This window comes from Oncorhynchus clarkii, chromosome 30, assembly GCF_045791955.1.
Source record: "Oncorhynchus clarkii lewisi isolate Uvic-CL-2024 chromosome 30, UVic_Ocla_1.0, whole genome shotgun sequence".
In the NCBI taxonomy this organism is placed as follows: domain Eukaryota; kingdom Metazoa; phylum Chordata; class Actinopteri; order Salmoniformes; family Salmonidae; genus Oncorhynchus; species Oncorhynchus clarkii.
The window spans coordinates 7200024-7219176 of record NC_092176.1 but is presented as its reverse complement, the minus strand read 5'-3'; the positions used below and the strand labels follow the sequence as shown (position 1 = coordinate 7219176).

The 19153-nt window shown below is 43.1% G+C and overlaps 1 protein-coding gene across 1 annotated transcript; it reads left to right on the top strand.

The window, feature by feature from the left end:
* The first annotated feature begins 2161 nt into the window (after nt 1-2161).
* Nucleotides 2162-7603, top strand: LOC139389685 (caspase recruitment domain-containing protein 9-like). Its single transcript, XM_071136572.1, has 11 exons — nt 2162-2456; nt 2696-2833; nt 3181-3506; nt 3702-3872; nt 4271-4423; nt 4772-4897; nt 5687-5875; nt 6262-6307; nt 6494-6603; nt 6784-6857; nt 7023-7603. The coding sequence occupies exons 1-11, from the start codon at nt 2240-2242 to the stop codon at nt 7120-7122; spliced, it is 1650 nt and encodes a 549-aa protein (XP_070992673.1). The 5' UTR covers nt 2162-2239; the 3' UTR covers nt 7123-7603.
* The last annotated feature ends 11550 nt before the right edge of the window (nt 7604-19153 follow it).

The following is a 19153-nucleotide window of genomic DNA, read 5'->3' as shown; positions in this document are numbered from 1 at the left end:
GGAATGTTGTCCCACTCCTCTTCAATATCTATACCAAATTGCTGGATATTGGCGGGAACTGAAACACGCGGTCGTACACGTCGATCCAGAGCATCTCAAACATGCTGAGTATGTCTGAGTATGCAGGCCATGGAAAAACTAGGACATTTTCAGCTTCCCAGAATTGTGTACAGATCCTTACAACATGGGTCCGTGCATTGTCGTGAAACACGAGGTGATGGCGGCGGATGGATGGCGTGACAATGGGCCTCAGGATCTCTTTACGGTATCTCTGTATTTAAATTGCTATCGATAAAATGCAATTGTGTTTGTTGTCCATAGCTTATGCCTGCCCATACCATAACCCCACCGCCACCATGGGGCAACCTGTTGAAAACGTTGACACCAGCAAACCACTCGCCCACGTGGCGCAATACACATGGTCTGCGGTTGTGAGGCCTGTTGGACTTACTGCCAAATTCTCTAAAATGACGTTGGAGGCGGCTTGTTGTTGAGAAATGAACATTCAATTCTCTGGCAACAGCTCTGGTGGACATTCCTGCAGTCAGCTTGCCAATTGCACACGCCTTCAAAACCTGACACATCTGTGGCATTGTGTGACAAAACTACACATTTTAGTGTGGCCTTTTATTGTCCCCAGCACAAGGTGCACTTGTAATGATCATGTGATTTAATCAGCTTCTTGATATGCCACACCTGTCAGGTGGATGGATTATCTTGGCAAAGCAGAAATGCTCACTAACAGGGATGTAAACACAACATTTTGACAGAAATAAGCTTTGTGTATGTATGGAACATATCTGGAATGTTTTATTTCAACTCATGAAACATGGGCCAACACTTTACATGTTGCATTCATATTTTTGTTCAGTGTAGTATAAGTCTGCAACAAATACTTTCATTAAGCAATAAGGCCCGAACAGGTGTGGTATATATGGCCAATATACCACGGATAAGTCCTGTTCCTGGGCACAATGCAACCCAAAGTACCTGGATTCAGCCCTTAGCCATGGTACGGTAGACAGGTGTGTGCCTTTCCAAATCATGTCCAGTCAACTGAATTTACCATGAGACTGGAAATGTATCTCAGGTGCATCCTATTTTCATTGATCATCTTTGAGATGTTTCCACAACTTGATTGGAGTCCACTTGTGGTAAATTCAATTGATTGGGCAGGTACTTTGCGTTGCTGAAGATTTTTTAAATGTAATACATTTTAGAATAAGGCTGTAACGTAACAAAATGTGGAAAAAGTTAAGGGGTCTGAATACTTTCTTACTGTATATTGGCCATATACCACAACCCCCCCCCCCCCCCCAATCTACATTCAGGACTCAAATCACCTGGTTTATAACACTCATTATAATCTGACAGGTTCGTTTAATTGTGGTCAAAGTTTGGCCAGAAATGTCCTCTCTGCCTGTGAACAATTTGATTTTTTTTTATCCAGGATGCAAAAGTTTATTAGCCTAAAACGAACAATTGTGCGGTTTCATGAGCTAATAGTGATGCAAAATTCTGGTAACTTTCCCAAAAATCCTGGCTGAAATATTCCCGGGATCAGGAGGGAATAAGCAGGAAATCTGACATTCTCTATTCAGGATTTCTGGGGAAACCTGGGAATTTTGTAATCCTAGTTAATAAATGTATTAATATTATATTGTGTGTGTATATAAACTAGACAATACTTAATGAGGAACTTGTTTTGAATATAATTTGCAATGAAGAAAATCCATGTTTTTACCTTAACTTTCAAAACTAAAGTAATTAAGTCGTTTTATCACCAGAACTGTTTTAGCAACAAACAAGATGGAAGAAAAGGATTGAGGGAGTCAGTCAGCCATTGCCTCAAAGTCATTAAAGAAGAGAGTGAGTAACTGCAGATGTCCGTACTACTGCCAATACTCTATCACGCTAATCACTCCATAATTCTGTGTTGGCTTATTAGGAAAAAAGGAACATGCTGTATGTTGGTAGGTCGATTATTCACAACTTTTCAAGAAGTCACCACTGTTGTTACATTTTCACTATTAAACATTTTCTTGAAGAGTTTGTCTCAGCACAAATACTTGTGAAATGGGGGAAATGGAAAAACTGAAATAACAAAAAAAGGAACTTGACTCTTGCATCATAAAACAGCAGTTCCACATAACAGTTCCACATTTGGATTGTAGCCACTTTAACAACTAGAGTTGGCTCCAAGTTGATAAACCCTCAGTGAAGGAGTTATTAGACCAGCATGGACCCAGAGACAATTGGGACTGACAGTCAGAGTGTGTCAGATATGGAGGATGATGAGTGCTGGGTCCAGCTGGAGGAATACAGGCTGCTGCTGACAAAGACCATTGAGCCGTCGCAAATCACTCCCTACCTGCGGCAGTGCAAGGTGCTAAGCTGTGATGATGAGGAGCAGATATTCAATGACCCCAATCTGGTCGTCCGCCGACGCAAAGTAGGTAAGGCACTCTCTTCTATTTCAGGTTATTGAGAAAATGGTCAAGTGTTCCACTTTTTACTTTGAACTACAAGAATGAAGTTGCATTCCAGGTCATCCTTATTGCAATTGCACTGCGCATCTCAGAAGATTGCTATATATATCAATTCAGCCATTGAGAGATGTGATAATCTGCTAAATAACGATGACCTGAAATGAATGTCCATACCTTACTTTTAAACCTCAGATTCATGCTCACAGGTGCACTATTGGATATTCTTCAAAGAACTGGACACAAAGGCTATGTGGCATTTCTCGAGAGCTTGGAGCTGGACTATCCTCGACTGTATCACAAAATTACTGGCAAAGAACCTGCCCGGGTCTTCTCCATACTAGTTGGTGAGTAGCTATGAACCATCTTTCTGTAGAATAGTTGTGTTTTCCATTTAAGCTTTTATGCATTTTTGTAAGTTACGAGTTAAATGTATTGCTAAGATCCTTTAAAGTGCCAATGTCTGACTGTGACAATGGATTTGTCCATAATATAACATCACAAGAGGTTGGTGGTGCCTTAATTGGGGAGGACGGACTCGTGGTAGTGGCTGGAGCAGAATGGTATCAAACACATCATACGCATGGTTTCCATGTGTTTGATGACATTCCATTTACTCTTTTCCAGCCATTATTATGAGCCGTCCTCCCTTCAGCAGCCTCCACTGCATAACATACTCTCTCTGACATCATAGACACGGTGGGTGAGTCAGGACTGACTCAGTTCTTGATGAATGAGGTCACACGTCTGCAGAAGGGACTGCAGGAGGAACGCCGGCGCAGACAAGAGGCCGCTGCGGCTGCAGCCACGCAGGAGGACACTGTCCGCCAGCACCAGGTTAGGGAGAGGGAGCTGCGGAAGCAGCAGGAGCGCGTACATCGTATGCGGGAAGAGAAGGACCGGCTGTGGGAGGAGGTACGCCACCTGAAGGACGAGAACTACAGCCTGATGCACGATGTTACCAAGCTGAGCGAAGAGAAGAACAGTGCCCTCATGTCCAACCGTGATCTGCAGCTGGAGGTGAGATAGGGAATAGGGAGGGGGGGTTACAGCTCTGGCAAACCCAAACACAACAACATATGACAAATGGTTAACAAAAAAATTGTATAAAAAGACCTCTGCAGTCATACATGTTGACACATTTTGTTAGAGGACAGCACAAACTCAATCAGCAACAGCGAATACAGTTTCTATGGGATTTTTATTGATCAATAGATAGAGAAGCTGAAGCACTGCCTGATGAACGCGGAGAGCGACTCGAAAATCAGAACTGTGAAACTGAAGAACGCCATGGAGCAGAGACCCAGCCAGGACAGGATGTTGCAGCTCCAGAGACACAATCATCTGCTCACAGCGCGCATCCAGGAACTGGAGGCGTCTGCTCAGGTACGTTTGATCTCTCCTCAGTCAGTTCCAGTGATCATTTCTCAACAAATGTTTGGATATGCAGTGAAATAAAAAAGACAATGCGCTGCACTGGACACATTTTGGAATAACAGCTGCCATTTTGTGCGCCGCAAGAAAAATGTATTTGCAAATAAAGTACATGTGATTTTTCAGATGCACAATTGTACCCTTTTCGCACTTCTGAGCCAAGTCGTGCTGAGCAGAGCTGTACTGTGCTGGCTTGGTTACGCATCCACTATACTTTGAGGGAACTCTGCTGAAAAGGACAAAATGAAAAGAAAATATCTGAATCTGCACAGTGTGATTCAGGCCGGTACAGTAGTGTGGTAAAAGTATTGTCTTGAGTAGTGTGACAGGATTCATCTATGTTCCAACAGGGGACAGCTCCAGCCCCCTTGGATCAAGAGAGGCTGAGCGCTGAAAGTCTGGAGGACTACAAGCAGCACTCTCAGGCTCAGCACCAGGAGCTGGTCAACAATATCTACACCCTGCGTAGAGATCTGCATGATGCTGAGGCACTGCGGGATAGGGTATACATCACAGCCTGATATTTTCCACAACAATGAGCACTGTTTAGGGTTAGTTGTAGAGAAGACTACTGATTATATTAGCATCTTTAAAATATAAGTTATTCAACTGATTTTTCAACACAGGTGCAAATTGTATATCACAAATGTATATCACAAATCACGTTATTTGTGCAGAATGCTGATCCTCAGCATCGGAATTCATAAATGTCCTTATTTTTTTGTCATCTGCCCCGGCTTGTTCCTCATTCATTGGAATAGCTGTGTTAAATTGTGCAAGCTGGGTTTTCCCATGATGGAGCAAGTTCTGTTGTTCCAATTGTAACAAGTAGGTTTGATTTATTCTTGCAGTACTTGGAGGCGAACGAGGTTCTCGACTTGAAATGCACGACATTGAAGAAGGATGCCAAAATGTATCGTGACCGAATGGAGGGTATCCTGAAACAGATGGATGAGGTTATCAGGGAGAGAGACAAGGTGAACATGGTGTGATTCTGGGACCGTGTCATACTAGGACTTCACTGACTTGGTGGCAAATCCTAACTTCCCCTTTCACTTTGTCTCCCATTGGCATCAATGCAAGACTAAGTGAACATTCAAGCGACTGTTAAGATTCGTCCCATGCCTCCCGGGTGGCACAGTGGTTAAGGGCGCTGTACTGCAGCGCCAGCTGTGCCACCAGAGACTCTGGGTTCGCGCGCAGGCTCTGTCGTAACCAGCCGCGACTGGGAGGTCCGTGGGGCGACGCACAATTGGCCTAGCGTCGTCCGGGTTAGGGAGGGTTTGGCCGGTAGGGATATCCTTGTCTCATCGCACACCAGTGACTCCTGTGGCGGGCCGGGCGCAGTGCACGCTAACCAAGGTTGCCAGGTGCACGGCGTTTCCTCCGACACGTTGGTGCGGCTGGCTTCCGGGTTGGATACGCGCTGTGTTAAGAAGCAGTGCGGCTTGGTTGGGTTGTGTATCGGAGGACGCATGACTTTCAACCTTCGTCTCTCCCGAGCCCGTAAGGGAGTTGTACTGATGAGACAAGATAGTAGCTTCTAAAAAATTAAATAAATAACTAAAAGATTCGTCCCATAGTGCTTATTTTAATTTGATCCGGAAAGGAGTTTACTTCTATTTTGATCAAAATGAAAGAATTGACTATCTGTGTTGGTTGTGATCAGATGTTCATCCAACCGCACTTGCCATCTGTTTCATATAAACCACTACAGCAAAGCAAACCAAAGCCCCTGTTTTGTCTTTCCTCTATTGTTGCGGTAGGCCATCGCCTCACGAGAGGAGTACCACCAGGAGAATTGCCGGGGCCTCCAGGAGAAGGACCAGTACCGGAAACAGATTCGGGAGCTGGGTGAGCGCTGTGATGAGCTGCAGGTCCAGTTGTTCCGGACAGAGGGAGAGGTTATTGCGCTACAGACCAAGCTTCACAGACACACCTGCTCCCAACATGATGTGAGAATGGGTTCCACCAAACCGCTTCCATTCAGATCTGTTTTAATTCAAAACCTAGAATGTTACTGGATTCACTGAATTGCAAGCTTCTCAGATTCTCTCTCCGTTAATTGTTTCCATAAAAAGTTTTTGGGAAAGGATAGCCTCGGTTAGCCTTTTGATTTTGGAAACATATTTACATGAAATAACGTCTTTCGCTCTCAGACGTCAGACTTTGAGGATGGTTCCTTGCAGAGACTAAATGTAATGTGCTTCCTGATTTATAACAATGTGGTTTTATTACTTTTGAACTCTGTTTTTCTGCTTTGGCAACTCATGTGTTTTCCTGTCTCTGCAACCCACTTTAGATTGAGTGTGTTTTTTCCCCTGTGTTTTCTCTGCCACAGAAAAGCCAGACCAGTGAGGAAGACTGCAAAGATAAATTAACCAAAGGCAAGTAATCTATGACAAGTGACAAATAACCATCGCAGCACAAAAAAAGATATTCAATAACAGTCTAGTTCTAGTTATTGTGCTCTGGCTAATCATGAGCTTAGCTTAAGATGTGATTTGACTGTGCTTTTTTGAAATCCTAGCATTCTATGTTAGCTATTTACATGTTTTTTTTTTTTATCACAGCTAGTAGTGTGGAGCTGCAAAGTCCGACATCAGGGGAGTATGATGTGTGCATTGCTTCGCAAGACCACCAGTTGTGTGCAGGAGGGCCCAGGGAGGAGAATATCTCGGCAGTAAGTACCTTCAATTGTTTATCTGTTGACGAGTTGAGGTCTTGACCACTTATCAGTAGTCGCGCCAACTGAACTCACTTCTCTCCATCTGGATGGAACACATGTCAAATGTTGTTTCAGTTTAAAAGGAAACCGATGTGAAGTTAATGTGTATTGTAAATGTATTTTTCTTTGTGCCAGGAAAGAGCTCCATCAGTGGATGATGTCTTAGGTTGTAGCAAGCCCAGATCGAGGTGTAACATCTACTACAGAAGGTTGGCAAGTTCATATGTTTTAGAGAACATTTGTTGAAATCTGTATTTTGTCATAGTCTCCATAGGGGTTATCCATGGGAGTGATTTTGGTATGGCAAAGAGGCTTGTTTTATGCTGCTTGTTTTTAGAATTTTTTTAAATAATAATTGAATTCTTCAACAACAGGAAACGTGTCCTTAGGTCAAAGCCCACATGGAAGGAACACACACCTTGTCACCTGGACAACAGCAGTGGAAGTGACAACACTGACACGGATGGGATGTGACTGAGAGAGGGGGAACAGAGGAGGGGCTGGGTGACATGGCAAGGACCTTGAGACACAGGCTAGTTTACATTCTTAAACAAAACATGTTTAATTATTAAATCAATTGAAATAATAATTTTGTTGATATCATGAATACGTTTAATCTTTATATTTTTCCAATAATATTTTTATATTTTGAACCGTGATTGCATGATGAATGTGTTTCTGTATTCAAGTTATTTGTACGAGAGACGGTATCAACACCTTCCTCTGATGTCTTTGCTTGTATCTCTTCATGTGCATTTTAGAAGAAATGCAAAAGCAGAGGAAAGTGGGGATAATGAATGGCAAAGAAAAGTAAAGATACAATTTGTATAGAAATCTTTGATAAAGAGGCACACTTGCACTTTGTCCACAAAATGCAGACACTGTTTGGAATTTATGGACACAAGAAGTTACAATCTTTGCATTTTGTGTCACGGAATAAAATGTTTTCACAAAATGTTACATGTTGCAAATGGATAACTTGGAGCAGGGAAGAGCAACTTTGATGGGGGTAGGGGCTGAACTCATCATGAGGGGCTGCAGTGGCTCGTGGGTCTGCGAACCCACATCCATACCCACACATATGCAGTCAGAACCGGCACTAGCCATTTAGGGGCCCAAATAATTTTGTTGCCCAATCCATTTTAGTGGTTAATTTCCTGCAATTCTACAGTCGTGGCCAAAAGATTTGAGAATGACAAATATTAATTTTCACAAAGTCTGCTGCCTGAGTTTGTATGATGGCAATTTGCATTTACTCCAGAATGTTATGAAGAGTGATCAGAAGAATTGCAATTAATTGCAAAGTCCCTCATTGCCATGCAAATGAACTGAATCCCCCAAAAACATTTCCACTGCATTTCAGCCCTGACACAAAAGGACCAGCTGACATGTCAGTGATTCTCTCGTTAACACAGGTGTGAGTGTTGATGAGGACAAGGCTGGAGATCACTCTGTCATGCTGATTGAGTTCAAATAACAGACTGGGAGCTTCAAAGGAAGGGTGGTGCTTGGAATCATTGTTCTTCCTCTGTCAGCCATGGTTACCTGCAAGGAAACACATGCCGTCATCATTGCTTTGCACAAAAAGGGCTTCACAGGCAAGGATATTGCTGCCAGTAAGATTGCACCTAAATCAACCATTTATCGGATCATCAAGAACTTCAAGGACAGCGGTCCAATTGTTGTGTTGAAGGCTTCAGGTCGCCCAAGAAAGTCCAGCAAGCACCAGGACCGTCTCCTAAAGTTGATTCAGCTGCGGGATCGGGGCACCACCAGTACAGAGCTCGCTCAGGAATGGCAGCAGGCAGGTGTGAGTGCATCTGCACGCACAGTGAGGTGAAGACTTTTGGAGGATGCCTGGTGTCAAGAAGGGCAGAAAAGAAGCCACTTCTCTCCAGGAAAAACATCAGGGACAGACTGATATTCTGCAAAAGGTACAGGGATTGGACTGCTGAGGACTGGGGTAAAGTCATTTTCTCTGATGAATCCCCTTTCCGATTGTTTGGGGCATCCGGAAAAAAGCTTGTCCGGAGAAGACAAGGTGAGCGCTACCATCAGTCCTATGTAATGCCAACAGTAAAGCGTACTGAGACCATTCATGTGTGGGGTTGCTTCTCAGTCAAGGGAGTGGGCTCACTCACAATTTTGCCTAAGAACACAGCCATGAATAAAGAATGGTACCAACATATCCTCCGAGAGCAACTTCTCCCAACCATCCAGGAACAGTTTGGTGACGAACAATGCCTTTTCCAGCATGATGGAGCACCTTGCCATAAGGCAAAATTGATAACTAAGTGGCTCGGGGAACAAAACATCAATATTTTGGGTCCATGGCCAGGAAACTCCCCGGACCTTAATTCCATTGAGAACTTGTGGTCAATCCTCAAGAGGCAGGTGGACAAACAAAAACCCACAAATTCTGACAAACTCCAAGCATTGATTATGCAAGAATGGGCTGCCATGTGTTAATTGACAGCATGCCAGGGTGGATTGCATCAACTTCACGTAATTGTCAATAAACGCCTTTGACACTTATGAAATGCTTGTAATTATACTCTAGTATTCCATAGTAACATCTGACAAAAATATCTAAAGACACTGAAGCAGCAAACTTTGTACAAATTTATATTTGTGTCATTCTCAATATTTTTGGCCATGAGTGTACACATTTTGCCATTTTGTAACACATTTTATTCCATTCTACTCATTTTGTCATTGGGCAGAGAGAAAAATTCTAACTCTCAATAGTAAGTTGAGACCCCGACTGAGCTCCAAATATATGTGTATATATATATATATACACACACACACATACATACAGTTGAAGTCGGAAGTTTACATACACCTTAGCCAAATACATTTAAACTAAATTCCTGACATTTAATCCTAGTTAACATTCTCTGTTTTAGGTCAAATAGGATCACCACTTTATTTAAAAAATGTGAAATGTCAGAATAATAGTAGAGAGAACTATTTATTTCAGCTTTTATTTCTTTCATCACATTTTCAGTGGGTCAGACGTTTACATACACTCAATTAGTATTTGGTAGCATTGCCTTTAAATTGTTTAAATCTGGTCAAATGTTTCGGATAGCCTTCTACAAGCTTTCCACAATAAGTTGGGTGAATTTTGGCCCATTCCTCCTGACAGAGCTGGTGTAACTGAGTCAGGTTTGTAGGCCTCCTTGCTCGCACGCGTTTTTTCAGTTCTGCCCACATATTTTCTATGGGATTGAGGTCAGGGCTTTGTGATGGCCACTCCAATACCTTGACTTTGTTGTCCTTAAGCCATTTTGCCACAACTTTGGAAGTATGCTTGGGGTCATTGTCCATTTGGAAGACCCATTTGCGACCAAGCTTTAACTAACTGAAGTCTTGAGATGTTTCTTCAATATATCCACGTGGATTGCATCAGTCCCTCCTGCAGCAAAGCACCCCCACAACATGATGCTGCCACCCCCGTGCTTCACGTTTGGGATGGTGTCCTTTGGCTTGCAAGCCTCCCCCTTTTCCCTCCAAACATAACGATGGTCATTATGGCCAAACAGTTCTATTTTTGTTTCATCAGACCAGAGGACATTTCTTCAAAAAGTACCATCTTTGTCCCCATGTGCAGTTGCAAACCGTTGTCTGGCTTTTTTTTATGGAGGTTTTGGAACAGTGGCTTCTTCCTTGCTGAGCAGCCTTTCAGGTTATGTCGATATAGGACTTGTTTTACTGTGGATATAGATACTTTTGTACCTGTTTCCTCCAGCATCTTCACAAGGTCCTTTGCTGTTGTTCTGGGATTTATTTGTACTTTTTGCACCAAAGTACGTTCACTTCTTGGAAACAGAACGAGCCTCCTTCCTGAGTGGTATGACGGCTGCGTGGTCCCATGGTGTTTATACTTGTGTACTATTGTTTGTACAGATGAACGTGGTACCTTCAGGCGTGTGGAAATTGCTTCCAAGGATGAACCAGATTTGTGGAGGTCTACAATTTTTTTTCTGATGTCTTGGCTGATTTCTTTTGATTTTCCCATGATGTCATGAAAACATTTTTTTGGAAAATGACTTGTGTCATGCACAAAGTAGATGTCCGACTTGCAAAAAATATAGTTTGTTAACACGAAATTTGTGGAGTGGTTGAAAAACGAGTTTTAATGACTCCAACCTAAGTGTATGTAAACTTCTGACTTCAACTCTATATACCTGATATACCACGGATGTCAGCCAATAAGCATTCAGGGCCCGAACCACCCAGTTTATATATATATATAGACAGTGCATTCAGAATGTATTCAGACCCCTTGACTATTTCCACATTATTAAATATAGGTTTTTCCTCATCAATCTACACACAATACCCAGTAAACGTCAACAGCTTTTTTGTGTGGAAAATGTATAAAAAGAGAAAACAGAAATACCTTATTTACATAAGTATTCAGACCCTTTGCTATGAGACTGAGACTTTATCTCAGGTGTTATCCTGTTTCCATTGATCATTCTTGAGATGTTTCTACAACTTGATTGGAGTCTACCTGTGTTAAATTAAATTGATTGGACATGATTTAGAAAGGCACACACCTGTCTATAAGGTCCCACATTTGACAGTGCATGTCAGAGCAAAAACTAAGCCATGATGTCGAAGGAATTGTAGGTAGATCTGGGGAAGGGCACAAAACAATTTATGCAGCATTGAAGGTCCCCTAGAACACAGTGGCCTCCATCATTCTTAAATGGAAGAAGTTTGGAACCACCAAGACTCTTCCTAGAGCTGACCGCCCAGCCAAACTGAGCAATCGGTGGAGAAGGACCTTGGTCAGGGAGGTGACTAAGAATCCAATGGTCACTCTGACAGAGCTCCAGAGTTCCTCTATGGAGATGGGAGAACCTTCAAGAAGGACAACTATCTCTACAACACTCTACCAATCAGGCCTTTATGGAAGGGTGGCCCGACAGAAGCCACTCTTCAGTAAAGGGCTCATGACAGCCTGCAAGATTCTCTAGTCTGATGAAACCAAGACTGAACTCTGTGGCCTGAATGCCAAGCGTCACGTCTGGAGGAAACCTGGCACCATCCCAACAGTGAAGCATGGTGGTGGCAGCATCATGCGGTGGAAATGTTTTTCCGCAGCAGGGACTGGGAGACTAGTCAGGATTGAGGGAAAGATGAACGGAGCAAAGTACAGAGAGATCCTTGATGAAAACCTGCTCCAGAGCGCTCAGGACCTCAGACTGGGTCGAAGGTTCCCCTTCCAACAGGACAACGGCCCTAAATACACAGCCAAGACAACGCAGGAATGGCTCTGGGACAAGTCTCTGAATGTTCTTGAGTGGCCCAGTCAGAGCCCGGACTTGAACCCGATCGAACATCTTTGGAGTGACCTGAAAATAGCTGTGCAACGACGCTCCCCATGCAACCTGACAGAGCTTGAGAGGATTTGCAGAGAGAAACTTTCCAAATACAGTTATGCCAAGCTTGTAGTGTCATACCCACGAAGACTCAAGGCTGTAATCGCTGCCAAAGGTGCTTCAACAAAGTACTAAGTAAAGGTTCTGAATACTTATGTAAATATGATATTTCAGTTTTTTATTTTTAATACATTTGCAAAAATGTCTAAAAAGCTGTTTTTGCTCTTTCATTATGGGCTATTGTGTGTAGATTGACGAGGGGAATTTTTTTTCATCCATTTTAGAATAAGGCTGTAATGTAACAAAATGGGGTCTAAATACTTTCCGAAAACACTGTATATACAGAATACTATATGGTGTCATTTTTAAAAATGTGTTTAACCTTTTATTTAACTAGGCAAGTCAGTTAAGAACAAATTCTTATTTACAATGACGGCCTACCCCGGACAAACCCTAACCTGGACACTGCTGGACCAATTGTGCGACTCCCTATGGGACTCTCAATCACGGCCGATTATGATACCGCCTGGAATCGAACCAGGGTCTGTATTGACGCCTCTAGCACTGAGATCCACTGCCTCACATACTGACCACACCGCTCGCGTCGCGTGTGCGAGCGTTGCAAAATAAAGTTAAACATACATGTTATTCAATTATTACACCCACACTGTTCGCGCATGCCAACGAGCGTCTGCGTTGTCAAGGGCTAAAATAGAAGTCCGTTCTATTTGTGACACTGATCGCGGTGCAAGTCCTGCCTTTCCCATCTCCTCATTGATTTATAGAAGCTAATACCCACGCGCCATCTCCTCATCTCCTCATTGGTTACGTGGGTGATTGAAAGACGAACTGAGATCGGTCGTGGTCATGGTAATACTATTAGATGCCAATCGCCATATAAAGTCCAGAGAAGAAAAATCCTGAAAGGAGGAGTGATGACTAGAAACGATTCGGTTGGCTCTTTTATGTGTGGATTAATTGTCGGAGTAGAGGACCTTGTGCATTTCAGGTAAAATAACAACTCACCGTTTATATCCTAGGACAAATTAGCTAGCAACAGCAAGCTAGCTAAATAGGACAAATTAGCCAGCAACTGCAAGCTAGCTAGCTATATTGCCATAATTGTTTAATGCTTTTCGACCTGTCTCCAAATTAATATAATTGGTTCAGAGTTTGTTTCGATATTTCAACCTGGCGTCGTGATCGCATTTGGTGTGGGGGGGCAAAATCAATTTGCGCAAGATGGCGCACATGCGCGACCGGTTTGGGTAAGGTGTCCTGTGCAGCTCAGGAGCCCCCTTTTACTCCACCCATTCCATTGGCAGCGGAATCACATCACATGTGCTTACTGCACTACAGAAAATCGTAGGGCATGCAGGGTAGGGCATGCTCACTGAATTATAAGGCAACTACACTCAAAAATCGAAGTTTCTTCATCCCCTGATGTGGTTTAAGCATTTTTCTATAGAGAAAAGTGTGAAAAAATGTGATAACCCAGAAAAAAATGGGGACATCCGAAACCTGGAAAAATGAAGAAAATTGAATTTGGGAAGAAAACATAAGTAGGCAAAAAAAAAAGATGTTTTTTGCTGTGCATGACTGCACTTTAGAATGTGTGTCATCTTGCAGGACAGCATTTTGGGGCAAGTTGTGGGCCAATATTGAATATGCACCCAAGAGTGAAGAGAGGTTGGGCCATCCTAGAAATGTTTTAGTGACATGTAATATATACAATTTAGTAGACGCTTTTATCCAAAGCATTTTTACTTATGCCTGGGAATCGTACCCAATATCCTGGCAATGCAATGCAAGATGCATGACAGGGTTATAAATGCTTTGTTAAGCCTCAATTTAGTATTATTTATATGGCCTTTATTAAGAGGTGCTTATGCCATCCTTTATAAAGCACAGGTTTAAGTTATATTTGACATAGTGCGTTGTCACATTTGACATTGGTAGTTATGTCACACAGTTATGCCAGATTTATGAACCTTTTATAAACCATGACATATGGTTATAGATTTCTAACACATTTATGTAGTGTTTATGAAGGCTTTATGAGCTGCATGTCATTTAAAGCGGGATATTACCTTAAACATCCTGTGTGGTGTGCTTATTCTTTTACCAGGTACAGCAGGAATATCTATCAATGGCGTGCACATATTTTTGTGAGGAATTACACTGGTCACTCAAAACAACAGAGTATAAATAGCACTCACTTTGTGATTAGGGACTGCAAAAATACTTTACGAGATATAGTCCCAACACAAATATAGGGTTGCTACCCAAGCCGTCTGGTCGTTCATGCTATCGGTTCGGTTGCCAGAGATGCGACCCATTCGTTGCCTTTTTTTTGCTAAATCTATGGACGTTTTATTGTAAATGCGAACTCCTCAGAGGGTCGGATAGGTTGTTTTGGAGTTTGAATTCGACTGGATTTAGGACCACGTGGACACCACAGAGCGGGCTGACAGGCTGTGTGAAGGCTAAACTTCTGGAAGGCTGTTTGGACCAGCAGTGAGAGCTGAGCATAGATCACTGTACTCGTTAAGCTCTTTCACCACCGAGTTGAAACAGGAACAGAAACGGGCTGGTCTTTAGTTGACTGATGTAGCTGGCAAGGCAACTGCTATTTAACTTAACTGAAAGAAAATGTGTGTTTATTCGCAATGCTGAGCTAGTTAGCTGAGTTAGCTCTCGACTGACGTGAATGAATAAGCTACGCTACTGAGTAGCTACCACAGCCAGGTCAGCTCTAGCCTCTAGTTATCTGGCAGGTAGCAAAATGGGGTGGCTATTACTATTATTGTAACTAAACTGTAAAGCCTCCGAAATTCGCACATTGTTTGTTGACTAGCGTAAACAGTCGAGGACACTGATTTCCCATGAAATAATCAAGTTGTATTTTATTTGGAAGAACAGACAGTGCACTGACCCGCCACACAAAACGCCTTCCCAATAACTCCCCCAGCATACCTCCACATCCTCACATACAGTAACTAATTTGCATAACATTGTGTGATAGGCTGAGAGACTTTAGAATGTGTAAAACCTTACATTACCCGCTTCTTAAACTGGATAAACACACAAAAAATAACCTCTGAGAAGTGTACAGTAACCAAACACATTCAGAATGCATTGACCAATTTCAACACAAAACCCTCTTGCCAAACAGGCCTCCGAATAGTTATTTGGGGTCTACCTCCCTAACCCATGTGATCTTCTGCTGCAATTGACTCAGGTGCTTGACCAGTCTCAAAGGAGACACATTCTCTTCAGGTGCACAGGGCAACTCAGTGTTCACATCCTTTTGCGTGGTACGAGTCTCTGTGTCTTTGACTGAGCTTTCAGTCCTGACAGTGTCCAGTTCCCATTCCACTGAGGCATTAACATCCACTGGGGCCCACAGTCTCACAATGTCCCCCACCCTTCTCCTGAAGGATAAACTAGGCAAAATTGGTTGCTTTTTCCTCGGGGGGTAGTATTGTCTTATAAGGCTTATGAGTCAATGCTCAACTCAGTCTCTTGTTCCGTGCCAGTGACCTCATGCTCTGAAACAACCCCAAAGTAAGGTTTGAGCCTGTTGTAGTGTACCACGGCACCAGTCCATTACACTGTATTACTCCATACAGCACCTCTGACAGTTCCTTTGCAATTTTGAAAGGACCCTTGAATTTCTTTCTCATGTTTGGGTGACAACCCCTTTTTCCTCTGGTAGTCTCGAAACCACACACACTCATCTTCCTCATACCTCTGGGGTGTCACCTTAAGATCAAAGTATTGCTTTTGTTTACCTGTGGCTTTTAGGCGATTTCTCTTTACAGCTTAAATACCCTTGCACCTTTTGCACATACTGAGAAACATACGGTTTCCTTCATTTTGTGTTCCCATAACAACATCAACCGATAAAGTAATTTCACTGCCTAACAGCACCATGTATGGTGTGAACCCCGTGGAAGATTGAACACTGCTCCTGTATGCCATCAACACATATGGGAGTATCTCATCCCAATTTCTTTGATTGTCATCAAGAAAAAGTGACAGCATGTTGATCAAAGTTCTTTGAATTTTTTTCCCACTAAACCATCTGATTGTGGGTTGTACGGAGTGGTTCGTGTTTTGTTCATTTGTAAAAGGTTGCACATTTCTATAAAAAAGACTACAATCAAAATGTCGCCCTTGGTCGCTATGGATAGAGCGAGGAACGCCTAGCTTCAACACAAATTCCTCTACTAGCTTCTTGGGCACTGTTATTGCTTCGTGAATGGGTATGGTATATGCCTCTGACCACCTAGTAAAGTCATCTCTGTAAACGGACCCATTAAGTCTACAGCTATCCTTTCAAAAGGGCGGCCTGTGACAGAACTTGTCATGGGCGCTCTGGGGGCTGGACCCTGTAACTTGTATGCAGTGCACAACACAACCCTTACACAACCGCTTTATGGCCCTCTGCCAGCCTGGCCAATACAATCTTGCTCTGATTTTACTGGTGAGTTTTTCAATTCCAAAATGGCGTCCTGTTGTGTCATTGTGGATATCTCATGTATGCGCTCATCTGGTACAACCCCTCTCCAGATGGTGTCATCTGTCTCATAGTTTTGACTCTTAAGGCATAACACCCCATTCTTCACATGTAATGCTCCCCACACTTGTCTGATTTCTTTAACTGGGAGACCACTGGGTCTCTATCCTGTGCTTCCAGAAGGAAAGCTGCATTTTTGGGTACTGCCTGGCTTGTTTGAGCTCCAACCAAAGGCTAAATAGTGACATCCTGAGGCTTGTTGACGACGGCTCTCAGATTGACAGTGGCCTCCTGTGAGATGGCTGTGTCTACACTCTCTGTATATGTGTGCCGGCGTGATACACCATCTGCAATACTGTGCAGTCTCCCTGGCCTGTGGACAATATCATAGTCGAACTGATCCAGTTTCTCTAACCATGTAGTCAACTGTCCCTCGGGTTGTTTGAAGTTACTCAGCCACCTCAGTGAGCTTGGATCAGTTCTCAGTAGAAATGTCCTCTCCAGCAAAAAGTGTGGAGAGGAAGAAACGCTACCACAGCAAGAAGCTACTTCTTGGCAGTTGAATACTTCCTCTTCTGTTTTGACAGTGCCCGACTAGCATATGCTACTACTCTCTATGCCTGTATCACATGCCTCAGTATCTATTATGAAATCTAGATTTGGGTTCGGAAAGCAAGGATGGGGGATGTGGTAAGCTCAGACTTTTAAGTGATTTAAAGCCCCTTCACACGCTGCTTTCCACTCAAAAATGTTCCCGTTATCTGTCAATCTGTACAACGGCCCCCCGCCATGGCTGCAAAATCTGGTGTGAACCTCCTGTATTATGACGCCAGGCCTAAAAAGCTTCTTGCCTCTGTGAGTGACTCGAGGCTAGGCCATGACCTGACTGTCTCTGTTTTCATGGGGTCAGTGAACCCTCCCTCAGCCTGAGATGATGTGGCCCAGGTAGCTCACTTGCGACCTGAACAAATGGCACTTAGATGGCTTCACCTGAAGTCCCGCCTGCTCCAATCCGCTGAAAACCTTGTCTAAACGCTTCACATGCTCTAGGAATGTACGACCAAACACTATGATGTCGCCTAAGTACACGAAACATGTTGTGTAACTTGTGTAACCTAGCGTTTTATAGTGTCTAATACATGCATTACCATTAATTGAAAGGTTGGTTATCCTCCCACAATGTACAGAAGAAATGTCAAGCTATCAGTGGCGATTTTAGCATGCAAATCTCGGTGGGGCCAAAAAAATACAAAACATGATTATGCATGCCAGCAAAGCCACAACACAAAACAATACATTTAATTGCACTATAACGGTGACAAACGGTGCCCACAAACTGCTAGAGCCTACATAAAGCTGTCCCAACAGCTGAGTCCCAACAGCAGTCCCAACACCTTACCACTGTTACACCAGGCTTTCTGCGGAGCCTTGTCTGGCATCTAAACATTTAATTCAGCCTCGTTTTACTGCCTTTTAAAAAAAACATAGCTGATATGGCTGACTTGTTTAAACAAATGTGGTTTCTAATGACAATTGAGATGTACAAACTATGGCATCAGGGAACACCAAGCGGATAAGAGGCAATCCGTCATTTTGATAAGACATTAATGAGCGAGCTAGGACGGACGTTGTCAATATAACTATTTGTTCAGCACTTTTGAAATGTATGGCGACAGTTCTAACAGTATTCTCCCTGTACACCAAGTCAGAACTGTTCCGTGACGATCTGAAGGATCAGGTTACAGTGGGTCCGCTCTACAGCGTGCTCTCTCTCGCAGAGGGGGAGAGCGGGAAGTCGGTTGTTTTATGGGCGGTCGTAAAAGACGCTGCCTCTATGCTCTGTAGTGTTTGAGATTGGAAGGTAAACTGTGGAACACAGAGAGACCATTGGACATCAAAAGTTTGAATAATTAAACAGTATTTCTATTTTTGAGAATGTGGGAGTGGTCCGTGGACACTTAAAGGGACAGTCATGTCGAGTGTGTTTCATTTGGCAATCTCATGAAGGACAGGAAACACACATTACTGTGTCTCTGGTTGTGTCCACTTCTCAGTTATGGGGTTTACATCTAAATGCTATGAAACGTACACGATTACATGTGAAACTATTTGTGAAAAGATTAAATGTGATGTGCCTTCAAAATGAGAGTATGGATTTTCATATAAAGTTTAACAAGTCAGTGACCACGCCCCTGTGAGTACAGACATTTTCATCGAAAGCCCCCTTTTAAAACCACCCGTGACAAAATTGACATTTTATGCCAAAGAGACCCACGGTAAGCCGGACGTCTTGAATGGTTAAAGAGATCAGAAACCATGAAGCGTTGAAATTGCTAAGAAATCTACAAACTAAAGAACAATTATTCAGACTGCAGCTGTTTAAATACTTTAGTCTGGTAAACGCAGTCGATCTAAGAACATTTCCAAATGGTATTCTGAAGTATCCATTATAACAACTAAAACCACGAAAGACCTTGGGACTTATGGGGAACGCAACCAGAGACTCTCTGATGAACTACTATCCAGCAGACGGACCTGCGACCACAGAGAGGGACAACAAAGTTTATGGCCGATGAGCACCGATGCG

Bases quoted from the DNA above. Each gene is read 5' to 3' on its own strand.
- LOC139389685 (XM_071136572.1), top strand. From the start codon at position 2,240: ATGGACCCAGAGACAATTGGGACTGACAGTCAGAGTGTGTCAGATATG. The intron at 3,507-3,701 runs GTGAGATAGGGA...ATTGATCAATAG, and splicing joins ACCGTGATCTGCAGCTGGAG to ATAGAGAAGCTGAAGCACTG. The intron at 4,898-5,686 runs GTGAACATGGTG...TTGTTGCGGTAG, and splicing joins TTATCAGGGAGAGAGACAAG to GCCATCGCCTCACGAGAGGA.